This window comes from Saimiri boliviensis, chromosome 12, assembly GCF_048565385.1.
Source record: "Saimiri boliviensis isolate mSaiBol1 chromosome 12, mSaiBol1.pri, whole genome shotgun sequence".
NCBI classification, from domain to species: domain Eukaryota; kingdom Metazoa; phylum Chordata; class Mammalia; order Primates; family Cebidae; genus Saimiri; species Saimiri boliviensis.
In genome coordinates, this window is record NC_133460.1 from 100779041 (window position 1) to 100792700 (window position 13660).

Below are 13660 nucleotides of genomic sequence, written 5' to 3' on the forward strand. Positions count from 1 at the left end.
TTTAAATAGTACTTAATACTATTTATTAATAGTTTGAAAGAAGTATATGGACGGGGATGTAATATAGCAATTATTTGCAGTTGTAATAAGCACAAAAGAAACAGTGGAACTGATTTGCATTGCTCAAGCATTGAGACCTTGGATAAAATCCTTTTGAAAGGCAGAGAGTTTAACACTTTAGGCATATTTATGGATGTGGCTAAAAGGATGGATATTGTTAATCTTTTTATATTAACTCAGAGCCAACAGTCTGAGCAATAGTTTTGAATAACAGGGCCAATGTAGAAATATGACTGTGAAGTGGGCAAAGGATATGAACAGACACTTTACAAAAGAAGACATACATGAGGCAAACAAACATATGAAAAAATGCTCATCATCACTGGTCATTAGAGAAATGCAAATCAAAACTACATTGAGATACCATCTCACGCCAGTTAGAATGGCTATCATTAAAAAATCTGGAGACAACACATGCTGGAGAGGATGTGGAGAAATAGAAACACTTTTACACTGTTGGTGGGAGTGTAAATTAGTTCAACCATTGTGGAAGACGGTGTGGCGATTCCTCAAGGACCTAGAAATAGAAATTCCATTTGACCCAGCAATCCTATTACTGGCTATATATCCAAAGGATTATAAATCATTCTACTATAGGGACACATGCACACGAATGTTCATTGCAGCACTGTTTACAATAGCAGAGACCTGGAACCAACCCAAATACCCATCAATGATAGACTGGACAGGGAAAATGTGGCACATATACACCATGGAATATTACACAACCATCAAATCGATGAGTTTGTGTCCTTTGTAGGGGCATGCATGAACCTGGAAACCATCATTCTCAGCAAACTGACACAGGAGCAGAAAATCAAGCACTGCATGTTCTCACTCATAGGTGAGTGTTGAACAATGAGAACACATGGACACAGGGAAGGGAGCACTACACACTGGGATCTGTTGGGGGGAAATAGGGGAGGGACAGCAAGGGGTGGGGAGTTGGTGGGGGGGGATGGCATGGGGAGAAATGCCAGATATAGGTGAGGGGAAGGAAGGCAGCAAATCACACTGCCACGTGTATACCTATGCAACAATCTTGCATGTTCTTCACATGTACCCCAAAACCTAAAATGCAAAATAAATAAATAAATAAATAAATAATTCACAGATGGGCAAGTGCCTGGGGAAAAAATAAATAAATAAACTTCAATATTTCAGGTGGAAGAATAGTAGTATACTGGGATACACAGAAATGAGTTGAAATTCATAAGGACAAAAGATTGTACATTGTGGTTTGTGCAGTGCCTTCACCAGAAAAAGATATATACATACATAAGACAAAGCAAAAGAACAGCATAAACATTCCAATTTTATAGCTCTTAATCCCATAATGATCTGTGGTTTGTGTTTTTTAATTCATTGAATTTAATTTTATTCTTATGTACAAAGATATATCTGGATGTTAAAGAGCTCTGCTCTGCTCACCTATACTTACTCTGACCCAACAAAATATTGTGGAGAATTATAAATACAATCCTTTCTCTGAAATCAGGCTTACTACTATGTCACTAAAGTACCTGAATAAATAGATCAGACATTAAAAAAAAAAGAAATACGACTGTGATTAATTGACATTTTAAATACAATACATTGAAAGATATTAAAAATACGTATCTGAAGTCAGAACTAACAGTCTTGGTGGTTTCAAATGAAATGGCCAGTTCCAAAATGTGGCTCAAAATTTATTGACATAGCTTAGAAAAATATGCTAATGTTTAGATTCTAGCATTGTCGAAGAGTTTAGGTTCTTACATTGTCCATAGTTTTAGGAAATTCTTATTTCTCTGCCATATTGATATTTCATAAAATGAAACTATTATTTATAACTGATTTTGAAGTGAATATATAATTTTGCCATCATCATCCACATTTTAAAAGGTTTTCTTGGCTATCCTTGTTTGTTTGTTTATTTTCCTGTAAGGCAATAATTCCTTTAAGTGTAGATTTTATCTTTTCAGTTCTACCATTTAATTACTTTACTCTCCAGTTTCATAGTATAATTATAAAATAGAATATGATTCTGAAGTTTAAATTACAAATAAACAGACATAATGGTGAGTGGTAGAATATCTGCCTCAATAATTCTCCCAAAACTTTAAGGTTAAATCTTTCATCTGAAGATAGTTGTTACTATATAATATCTTCAGTTTTTTATTAATATTACTACAAGAAAAGACATTTTTGCCTTGATACCAGAAAGTATAATTATATACTTTCATTGTTAATAATTCCAAATTGTTATATCTTAAATAAGGAAAATACTATTGCAGCTAACACCTATATTTGATATTTTATTTATGTTTTACAGGAGAGTATAAAGAAACAGATGATAGAGGAGGAGGACAAATTTATTAAGGAAATTACAGACTTTAATAATGAGTATGAAATAACAAAGAAAAGAGAGCTTTTGATGAAAGAAAATGTCAAGATTGAAATATCCGACTTAGAAAACCAAGCAAACATTTTGAAAAGTGGTATGAATAAGTATTATCACCTCATTTGTCTTGTATTAATGAAAATAACTTATTTTGAATGGATGAATTTTCCAAAAATTTTACTTTTTCATAAGTGAAATTGGGTTATTTCATAGCTATTGTTTTATATTACTTTAAGTGTTCTAATGAAGATCTTCCATTGTGAACAGTTTCAAGTGATTTATAAGTACATGTGACATGAGCGTTTGGTTATTCTTTTAATAAATATCTGTTATGTGATAGGCACTGTTCTTGGTCTTGAAGATATAAAAGTAAAAAGTGGAGGAAGCAAATACGTTAGCAGACATTTACAGCACATTGTGATGGAAGCTACGGTAGGAGTTAGGACTGGTGCTGTAATCCTCCAGCAGTCCAGTATAAGCTAGGAAGTAAGTTTACACAGTGGAGAGGAAAGAGTTTTATTTCGGGAACACCAGTGATAAGGTTTGGGTTTGTGTCCCCACCCAAATCTCATGTCAAATTGTAATCCTTAATGTTGGTGGTTGGACCTGGTGGGAGATGATTGGCTCATGGAGGCAGGTTTCCCCTTTGGTGCTGTTCACGTGAAATTGAGTGATATTGTCAGATTCGCTTCTTTAAAAGTATGTGGCACCTCCCACTTCTCTCTCTTCCTCCTGCTCCAGCCATGTAAGATGTTCCTCCTCTCCTTTGCCTTCCACCAATATTTTAAGTTTTCTGAGGCCTCCCCAGCCATGCTTCCTCTATAGCTTATAGAACCCTGAGCTAAGTAAATCTCTTTTCTTTATAAATTACTCCGTCTTGGATAGTTCTTTATAGCAATGCAAGAATGGACTAATAAAACTAGTATGTGGGTTGTTTCAGTCTCTGAAAAGGTCCTCAATTAAAGTAGTTGCCAAAAGAGGGAGGGGGTGAATTAAAGAGTTGTTTAGGAAAAGTGACAGGACTTTTTCAGCTCTTAATGTGAACAAAAATAGGGAAAGTCTAGGATAAACCATAGTTTTCAAACTTCAGAGATTCAATTATAGCATCAGCTTAACATCCAGTATTTCCTTAACTAAACTAGGTTCAATTGCACATGAGGCTCCTTGGATGTGGTTCCTTATGTCACCCCTTGGGTACATGTCCTCTTGATCTGAGGACCTCAGCCAAAGAAACAGTTGCCCTTCATGTTCCCAATATACTATGGTGAGATAGGCTTAGGATAATCATTAGCAACACTTCTGTTCAGAAAGCAGAAACAAAGGAGTCATTGTTCCACAGCAATTTTGAAATTGAGCCAGGCAAGTATTGGATGTTCTTTGATTAGGATTCAGTCATCCTCCTGCCTGGGAATGATTCTCCATGGCTCTTGGCACCACTTTCTGTGCTCCTGTTTCTCTTCTCTAAGTCATTCCTTTAAAAAAATAAATAAATAAAAGGTAGCTTGTGTTTGCAGTTGTCCTCTGCCTGCTTCCATTCTGTAAAAGTTGAGTATCATTCTTTTTATTTTTCACTGCCTCTGTCCATTTCAGTCCAAGCTCACTGTGTTTATGTACATACAGTTCTCTTAAAAACTTTGTGGGTCTTACATGAATCATACTGAGGCTCATTTCATTAGAGAAAAGCCACAACTACAAATCTCTTTGAGGCAAGCCCATTTATATATTGGGCTTCCACTAAAACTTCTGAGACAATATTCTTAAACTTCTTAATGGCCCTTAGTTTGACTGAATGGTTCTCTGAGGCATCACCTTGGATTTTTCTGAGGTCTTAGGAAACGGTTTTTAAATTACATGCTGTATTTAGCCTTTAGACTATGATTTCTTAAGAATATTACATTTTGTCTTTGCCCTCAAGACATTTCTTAATGATGAGAATGAAGGCAGGGAGGGCATCTTGTAGAAAGGCTACCAAAGTTGTTTATTTTCATTCCAGAACAACCATTAAGGAAAAAATGCAAAGACAAATAGCTAAAAAGACAATATAGAAATTAAAAGACAGCCTAAAATATAAATTTAATCTGAAAGAAAGTGAGAAAGGGAAGGAGATGAACAAAAACACAGAGAACAGACAGAAAACAAATAATAAAATGATACATCTGAATCCATTTATAATTGTGTATCACTTTAGTACTGGAGATATGTTCTGAGAAATGCATTCTTAATATCATCATTGTGTGAACATTATAGACTGTGCTTATACAAACTTGGATGGGATAACCTATTACCCACCTGTGCTATATGGTATAGTCTATTGCTCCTAGGCTATAAGCCTATACACAATGTTACTATACACTATACTGAAGACTGTAGGCAATTGGAAAACAACGGTAAGTGTTTGCCTACCTAAATATATATAAACCTAGAAAAGGTACAGCAAAAATATAAAAGATTTTTTTTAAGTGGTACACCTTTATAGGGCATTTACCATGAATGGAACTTGTAGAACTGTAAGTTGCTGTGGGTGAGTCAGCAAGTAAATGGTGTATAGATGTGAAGGCCTGGAACATTAATGTGCATTACTGTAAACTTTATAAATACTATGTATTTAGGCTATGCTAAATTTGTGAAAAGAATTTTTCTTTTTACAAAAATTAACTTCAGCTTACTATAACAACTTCAGCTTACTGTAACTTTTTAACTTTATAAACCTTTTATAAACCTTTTATTATTTTTGACTCTTCTAATAACAGTTTTAAAACACACATTGGATGGCTATACAAAAAATTTTTTTCTTTATATACTTATTCTATAACTTCTACCTTAGAAATTTTTTTTTTACTTAAAAATTTTTTAAAAATAAAACACAGACATGAACATTAGGCCTACACAGAGTTAGGATAATCAGTATCACTGTCTTCCACCTCTACATCCTGTCCCACTGGAAGGTCTTCAGGGACATGGAGCTGTCATCTCCTGTGAAAACAATGCCTTTGTATATGGAAACACAAATTACTTAGAACAGCCAAAACAATTTTTAAAAGAATAAAATTTAAAGATTTATACTCCATGATTTCAAAATTTACTAAAATTTTACAGTAATCAAGATAACTTGTCACTGCCTTTAAAATAGGCATGTAAATGGCTGGAATATAAGCTAATCCAGAAATAGAAATGCATGTTGTCAACTAGTTTTCAACAAAGATGGAATGGCAGTTCAGTGAAAAGAGGAAAGTCTTCAATCAGTGGTGCTAGAAGAATTGGACATCCATTGCAAAACAATCATCCTGAACTCTTCACACCATATTATAAATTAACTCAAAATAGGCATACACCTAAAAACAAAAGCTAAAATTATGAATTTCCTAGAAGAAAACATAGGAGAAAATATTTTCCATCTTGGGATAAGCAGTGATTTCTTAGATGGGACACATAAGAATCATGAACTGTAAAAAGAAAAACAGATTCGATTTAAAATAAATTGAAAAGACACTTAAGAAAATTAGAAGACAACAATCTTGGAGAGAATATTTGCACCAAATATATCTTCCAATGTACTGTTATCCAGAATATAATAAACTCTAACAACATAGAAAAAAAGAAGGGAAAAACGCCAATTGTAAAAGGGGCAAAAGTTGAACTTCACCAAAGAGTACTAATGACCAATGAACATGTGAAAAGATACTCAATATCTTTAGTCATTTGGAAAATACAAACTAAAACTACAGTGATATATCACTGTATATTCACTTAATTAAAGTTAAAAAAACTGACCATACTGGGGGTTGATGAGAATGTGGAGCATCTGAAACTCATATGGTAGTGATGGGAATGTAAAATAAATAGTACAATCACTTTAGAAAATTGTTTTGCAGTTTCTTAAAAAGCTACATGTACATTTACCATGCAACCCAGCCACTCCACAACTAGATACTCTAGATAAGTGAAACCTATTTCCTAACTTTTTGGCAGTTTTATTCACAGTAGTCAGAAACTGAACATAAGTGTCCATTAAGAATTGAATAGTTAAAAATGGTATATCTGTGCAATGGGATACTCAGCAATAAAAGTGATAATTCTACTGACACACTACTTGGACCTATTTCAAAATAATGTGGTTATTAAAAGAAGCTAGACATATGTAAACTAATCTATAGTAATAACAAGTAGCTCAATGGTTTCCTGGGTCAAAATGGATGAACTGTAAAGGGTCACAAAGAATCTTTTGTGGTTGGTAGAAATGATTCTTGTTTATGGGGGTTTCATACGTGTCAGTGACTGTCAAAAGGCATGGAATTGTTTGCTCTAAATGAATATATTTTATGTAAATTATTCCTCTATAAAATTTTTATAGAGGAAATGTTTAAGAAAATGTCCCTGATATCACAAATACTGTAGGAGCCCTCTAGTTTGGTTTCCTTTTTTCCAGAAATACGGATTGGTTTAAAAAGATGTGTTTTCAGAATACCTGATATTGTTTTTTATTCTTTCAAAAAGTCTGTTTTAGGTATTTTATAACATCATATAAAACTTTGATCTCCTTAATAGCAGGGACTTTATTTTGATTAATTTGCTCGGCCCAACAATATGAATGAGATAATAAATTGATGACTGCTTCAAAAGGAGAAGCACAAGATGATAGGAGAACATATATAAGTAAACTTAAACTGGACTAGGAAGTTAAGGAGGATTTCCCAGAGCAAGTTGCCTTTAGACTGAGGTCTGAAGGATGATACTGATTAGCCAAGTGAGAGACTTGAGTATAGATGTCAATTAGATGGTTGTAATTTAAGTCAAGACATCAGAGATAGTTCTGGGCTGGAGCTATTAAATTTTGGGACTCTCCTAGAGAGGAAGTATTGAAAGAAAATGGGCAGAAACCTACAGAACACCAGGATTTTCAAGGCAAGAAGAACAAAAAAAGTGAGCAAAGGGTCTAAGAAAGCTGAGTGGAGTTGACGTTACCTAGGGAGAGAGTAATTGAAGGCATGATTAACCCATGTTGATTGCTGCTGAGCAGTCAACTAGAATAAGGACTAAGAAGCAGCAGTCAGAGGTGACTGGTGACCTTCAAGAAAAGGAGCAGATTGAGGTAATAAGCAGGGCAGAAGCCAAGTTGTAAGGAGCTGAGCAGACGGAAGGGCAGAAATGGGATATCTGTTAATAAGGTTTGTTATGTCACTATATTACAGTTGGAAAAGCATATGATTGTCTCAAAAAAGATGTAGGGGAAAGGAGGGAAGAATGGTGGAGGAGAGGTAAAGGGAGAAGGAGAGTGTGAGCTTCAATCTGGCATCATGATTAATAGTGAAACTCTAGAAGTATCTCCATAAAAGTTGGTAATAAGGGAGGGTATCCAGTATCATCACTATTTTAACAGTGTTCTAAAAGTATCAGCCAATGCTGTATATATTGGGAAACAAAGACAAAATTGTAATTAGTTGAAGCGGATACAACTTGATTTCACTGAGTTTTCTATGTGTAGCTGTATCCTCCACCATTCTTCCCTTCCTCCCCCTACATCTCCTTTTTGAGATGTTCATATGCTTTTCTAACTGTAATCTTTAACCTAATGACTTTTATTTATAGATATCCTATCACTAACCTTGCTTAGTTGTGCACACTTAGTCTTCTAATGTATTACTGAATTCTATTTAATAATATGATCTTTAAGATTTTTGCATCAGTATATGTGAGATTAATCTTTGTGTATGTATTATGTTGATTTTACAAAAAGAATACTGAAGCTTGCTTCTTTCCCTACTTGGAAAAATGTATATACTATAGTTACCTGTTCCTTCACGGTTCAAAAGAATTACCCTGTGAAATTGTTTCTGGTGACTCTTCTTGGTGGTGGTGGTGGAGAAAAAAATTGTTCAAATTTTAAGCAGACATTAGAACTGTTTCCTTCCCAGAGCAGTGTAGTTTCCATTTGTCTTCTTACCTGTCAGTGTTTGCTCTTCCATTCTCACTTCTAATTCGTGCCACCATATCTGTTATTTTCTGACACTTGACTTTTCTCCTTTTTCTTTCTTCATTCTGACCTTGCCCACTGAGCTTTTAGCCCATAGCTATGATTAGTCAGCAAGTTTCCTTGGGTTTTGAATAATCTCCATTTTTAACTTCATAGCTATTTTTATTCTTTTTTAAAAAACATTTTCTGCTACTCCATGTTTTTTTCCCACTGCCAGCCATCATCTCTGATTTATTGTTTTTTAACCACAGGATTGGATTATGTTCTTCTTCCTTGAGTTGCCAAAATGTTAACATCCATTTTTGTAAAAGATATTATTAGTACTATACTTTTGTATTAAGCCTCTTAGGTTATGTTCTGTTTAAATAGCAAACTAAACTTTTCAACATGTTTTGCCATCCCTGCAGTTTCTGGTGTTTCTCCACCTTCCAGTCTCACCCAGCAGCTTCTTTGTGTGAAAGGCATGCTGCCCTCTTTTGTGTTCCTAGATTATGCCCTGCTTCCTCCTGTCTCAGAATCTTTGACTATGTTCTGTTTGGAATACTTTTTTTCCTTTATCTAGTATAGGGGTCCCCAACTCCTGGGCCAGTACTGGTCCATGGCCTGTTAGGAACCAGGCTGCATAGCCGGAGGTGAGCAGTGGGTGAGCAAAGCTTCATCTGTATTCACAGCAACTCCCCATCACTCACATTACCACCTGAGCTTCACCTCCTGTCAGATCAGCAGTGGTATATAGTGAGATCAGATTCTCATAGGAGTGTAAACCCTCTCGTGAACTGTGCATGCAGGGGATCTGGGTTGCATGCTCCTTATGAGAATCTAATGCCTGATGATTTGCCACTGCCTCCCATCACCCATCACCCCCAGATAGGACCATCTAGTTACAGGCAAACAAACTCAGGGCTCCCACTGATTCTGCATTATGGTGAGCTGTGTGATTATTTCATTATAGATGACAATGTAATAAAAATAGAAATAAAGTGCACAATAAATGTAATGCAATTGAACCATCCTGAAGCCACTCCCCTCTTCCCATGCCATCGAAAAATTGTCCTCCACAAAAACAGTCTCTGGTGCCAAAAAAAGTTGGGTACTGCTGATCCAGTTAACTTAGTCATTCTTCTGATTTCAGCTCAAATGTTACATCCTCAGGAAAATCTTCCCATGATACTCCACCCTCCCAATTACATATTAGGTCAGCTCCTCTGCTTATATTCTCTCATTGCCCTCTGTGCTTTTTCTTCAAAGCATTGTAATTACACACTTGTATGATTATTTGATTCCTGTCTGTTTCTTCCACTAAAGTATAAACTTTCACAGAGAGAAGAACTGCATTTAGCTTACAAATGTATTTCTGAAATGTACTTAGTTTATTCACTCATTCAGTAATACTTATTGTGCACTTTTTGTGTATCAGGCATTGTTATAGGACCTAGTATTACTGTAGTGACTAAGAAAAGGAAAAAAAGTCTGCCCTTGTGGAGCCTACATTCCAGTATGAGAGACAGAAGAAAGAAAGAGAGAGAGGGAGTGGAACAAAAATAAGGGAGGGAAGAAGGATAGATAGATAAGGGGTGGGGTTGGAGTGGGGTGTGTGGTACAGTTTTAGATAGATGTCCAGGGAAAGACTCATTGATAAACTGAGTTTTTGAGTAAGACCTGAAAGAGATAAGGGAATAAACCAAATGAATACCTGGGGAAGAGCATTTCACAGAGAAGGAATAGTTGACGCAAATCACCTGAAGGGAGATTGTGCCTCACCCATTTTTGAGAAAAAGCAGAGCCTAATCCCTTTTGAGTAAAGGAGAGGTCTTGAGATCAGAGAGGTGACAGGAATCTAGATCTTTCAAAACCTTATAGGTCATCCTAAAGACTTTTACTGAAGTGAGATCAAAAGCCATTGGTGGACTTAAGGAAAGGGAGCGAAGGGGTCTGACATTTGAATAGGATTACTTTGATTGCTATTGAGAACTTAAGGGAGGTAAAAGCAGAAATGGAAACCTAGAAGATGGTGGCAGTAATCCAGATGAGAGATGATGAGCAGTTGGATCAGGGATGCAGCATAGAAGTGGTAAGTGGTGTTCAGGTTCTTGTATGTTTTGAAGGTAGCAAGCAGGATTTCATGATGGACTTGATGCAGAGTATTGACAGAAAGAGAAGTGTTAAAGTTGATTTTAAGGTTTTTGGCCTCAGAAACTAGAAGTATGGAATAATTGATATTCAGTATATCTGTTTGTGAAATATCTGAATATTTACTTTAAACATTGCTAATTCATAGATAAAACACTTCATCATATTTGGCTTCAAAATAATGATTGTCATAATGTTTTTCTCAGAATTTTCCTCTTGCTCATTTCTCCCAGTTGTTGAATTTATTTTTCTTAGATGTGAGATAAGAAATTGTATTACACAACTTATTTGCTTGGCAATATCCTTTAACGATTGGCAGCGTACATATGAGAAAGACAACTCGCATATTAAAAAATGTAAATTAATTTTGATTGTCTTAGTTGGTTTAATATTTATAACCATAAAACCTAGCTATTGATTAGAACATTATGGGTTTAAGGCAGTAGAAGAAATTAAAAAGTGATTACCACATCAATTATACCTCAATAAAGCTGTAAATAAAAATAATAAATTAATAACAGGCAATAAACAAGTGGGAAAAAAGTTTCCGCCACAGTGCTTATTTTTTTTCTGCTCAATAAGCCTCATAAGAAATTGGCATCTTTATTTTTTTCTTTAAAGGATTAATCTTTAGACTTATCTTTTTTATTTAGCCTAACATGTCAGGATTAAGAAAAAAATATTTCAGAAATATTTAAATCCAATATTTCTCTGTCATTCTTGCCTAAGTTTTACAAAGATTCTTTTAAATTATGGAATGTCTGATTAATCGATTAATAATGAATAAAATATATCTTTTAAAATTTCTTGAAACTTATGTTATCATATCCTGGATTCCCTCTATTAAGTATTAGCATATAGTTATATTTATATTTTAAACTTTTGTTTATTAAGGGAGCGGAAGCATAAATGTAAACATATTTTCATTGAATTGTCCACTTTCAGTTACCTGCACTAGTGGACAAAGACATTGTGAATAATAAACATTTAAAGTCAGTTGCATGATTTATTTTAGTTTTGTTCAACATGCTTTATTGAGTATCTACTGTATATAGTACATCAGGCACTGTACAGAAATTGGAATTTAAAGATGAATAGGGCATAGTTCCTGTTTCCAAGGAGCTTGTGATGCAATGTGGAAGAGAGGTTGCACCACTGCACTCCAGCCTGGGAGACAGAGTGAGACTCCATTTCAAAAAAAAAAAAATGGCAGCTCCATCCATGTTACTGCTTCTGAGGACCTTCCAGTAGGTATTTGTCTTCCAGGACAAGATGTGGGGGTGAAAGATAGTGGTATTGATTATTCTGACCTTGTGTAGGCCTAGGCTAATTGTGTGCATTTGTGTCTTAGTTTTTTACAAAAAAATGTTTAAGAAGGAAAAAATATTTTTGTGCAACTGTACAGTATATTTTTGTTTTAAGCTAAGTGTTGTAAGTCAAAATGTTTTTAAAAAGTCAATTTAAGAAGTTACAGTAAGCGAATGTTAATTTATTATTTAAAAAAGAAAAACTTTAAAAAAAATATGTATTTTATTGCATTTTAGGTTTTGGGGTACATGTAGAGAACATGCAGGATTGTTGCATAGGTACATACATGGCAATGTGGTTTGCTGCCTCCATCCCCATTACCTATATCTGGCATTTCTCCCCGTGTTATCCCTCCCCAACTCCCTAGTGTAGCCTAAGCATAGTGTTGTTAAAGTCTACAGCAGTGTAGAGTAATGCTGTGGGCCTACAAATTTACTCACCACTCACTCACTGATTCACTCAAAGCAACTTCCAGTCCTACAAGCTCCATTCATGGGGAGTAACTTACACAAGTGTACCATTGTTTATCTTTTATACTGTATTTTTGCTGTACTTTTCTAGTTTTAGATATATTTAGATACACAAATGCTTATTACTGTGTTCCAGTTGCCTACAGTGTTTAGTATGGTAACATGCTGTATAGGTTTGTAACCAAGGAGCAATAGGCTATACAGTGTAGCCTGTGTGTGCAGTAGGCTGTCCCATCTGAGTGTGTGTGAGTACACTTGATGTTCTCACAACATAGTCGTGTAAGGACTTATCTCTCAGAACGTATTCCTGTTGTCAAACAACACACGGCTGTACATGAATGTTCATAGCAGCATTATTCATAGTAGCGAAAAAGTGGAAACAACCCAAATGTCAATCAGCTATGGAATCTAAAACCAAAATATGGGCATATCTATACAGTGGAATCCTATTTAGGCATCAAATAAATGAAACACTGACATATGCTACCAAATGGGTAGTATTGCAGTCGTTACGCTAAGTAGTAGAAGTCAGACGCAAAAGACTACATATTGTATGATTCTGTTGTTCTGAAATGTCCATAATAGGCAAATCTGTATAGACAGAAAATAGATTAGTGGTTGCCTAGGGCTGGCAGAGCTAGAGGAAGTTGGGACTGCCTGCTAACAGATATGGAATTTCTTTTGTGGGGGAGTGAAATGTTCCAAAATTATATAATGGCAATTGGATGGACATATCTGTGAAAATACTAAAGCCCAGTGAATTGTACACTCTAAAAGGATGAATTATGTGGTATGTGAATTAAATATCAAAACTGTAAAAGGAACCAAAGGGGCTCTAAAGGTTAGAAAATAAAATATCTGTACTGGACACTATGACTCAAGCTGTAACCCCAGCACTTTGGGAGGCCAAGGCAGGCAGATCACAAGGTCAGGAGTTCAAGACTAGCCTGGCTAACATGGTGAAACCCCATCTCTACTAAAAATACAAAAATTAGCCAGGTGTGGTGGTGGGCGCCTGTGATCTCAGCTACTCGGAAGGCTGAGGTAAGAGAATTGCTTGAATGGGAGCTGGAAATTGCAGTGAGCCGAGATTGCACCCCTGCACTCCAGCTTGGGTGACAAAGCAAGACGCTGTCTCGGAAAAAGAAAGAAAGAAGGGGAGCAAGAGAGAGAGGAAGGGAGGAAGAGGCAAGGAAGGAAGAAAGGAAGAAAGGGGGGGGAATGGGAGGGGATGGGAGGGAAGGGAAGGGTACCTGTTTCCTGGAAGAGATTAACAGCAGATCAGAGGCTGCAGAAGAAGAAACCAGAGAATTTAGAGATAACTTTAAAAAATGAAAC

General features: G+C 35.6%; 1 protein-coding gene across 1 annotated transcript in view; it reads left to right on the forward strand.

Annotated features, from left to right (window-relative positions):
- The window catches only part of CCDC172 (coiled-coil domain containing 172), a 54074-nt gene that overhangs the window by 17057 nt on the left and 23357 nt on the right, over window positions 1-13660 (forward strand). Inside the window, exon 5 of the mRNA XM_003922174.2 lies at window positions 2375-2540. Within this exon, the coding sequence (XP_003922223.1) occupies window positions 2375-2540 (166 nt within the window). The remainder of the gene's footprint in view (window positions 1-2374; window positions 2541-13660) is intronic.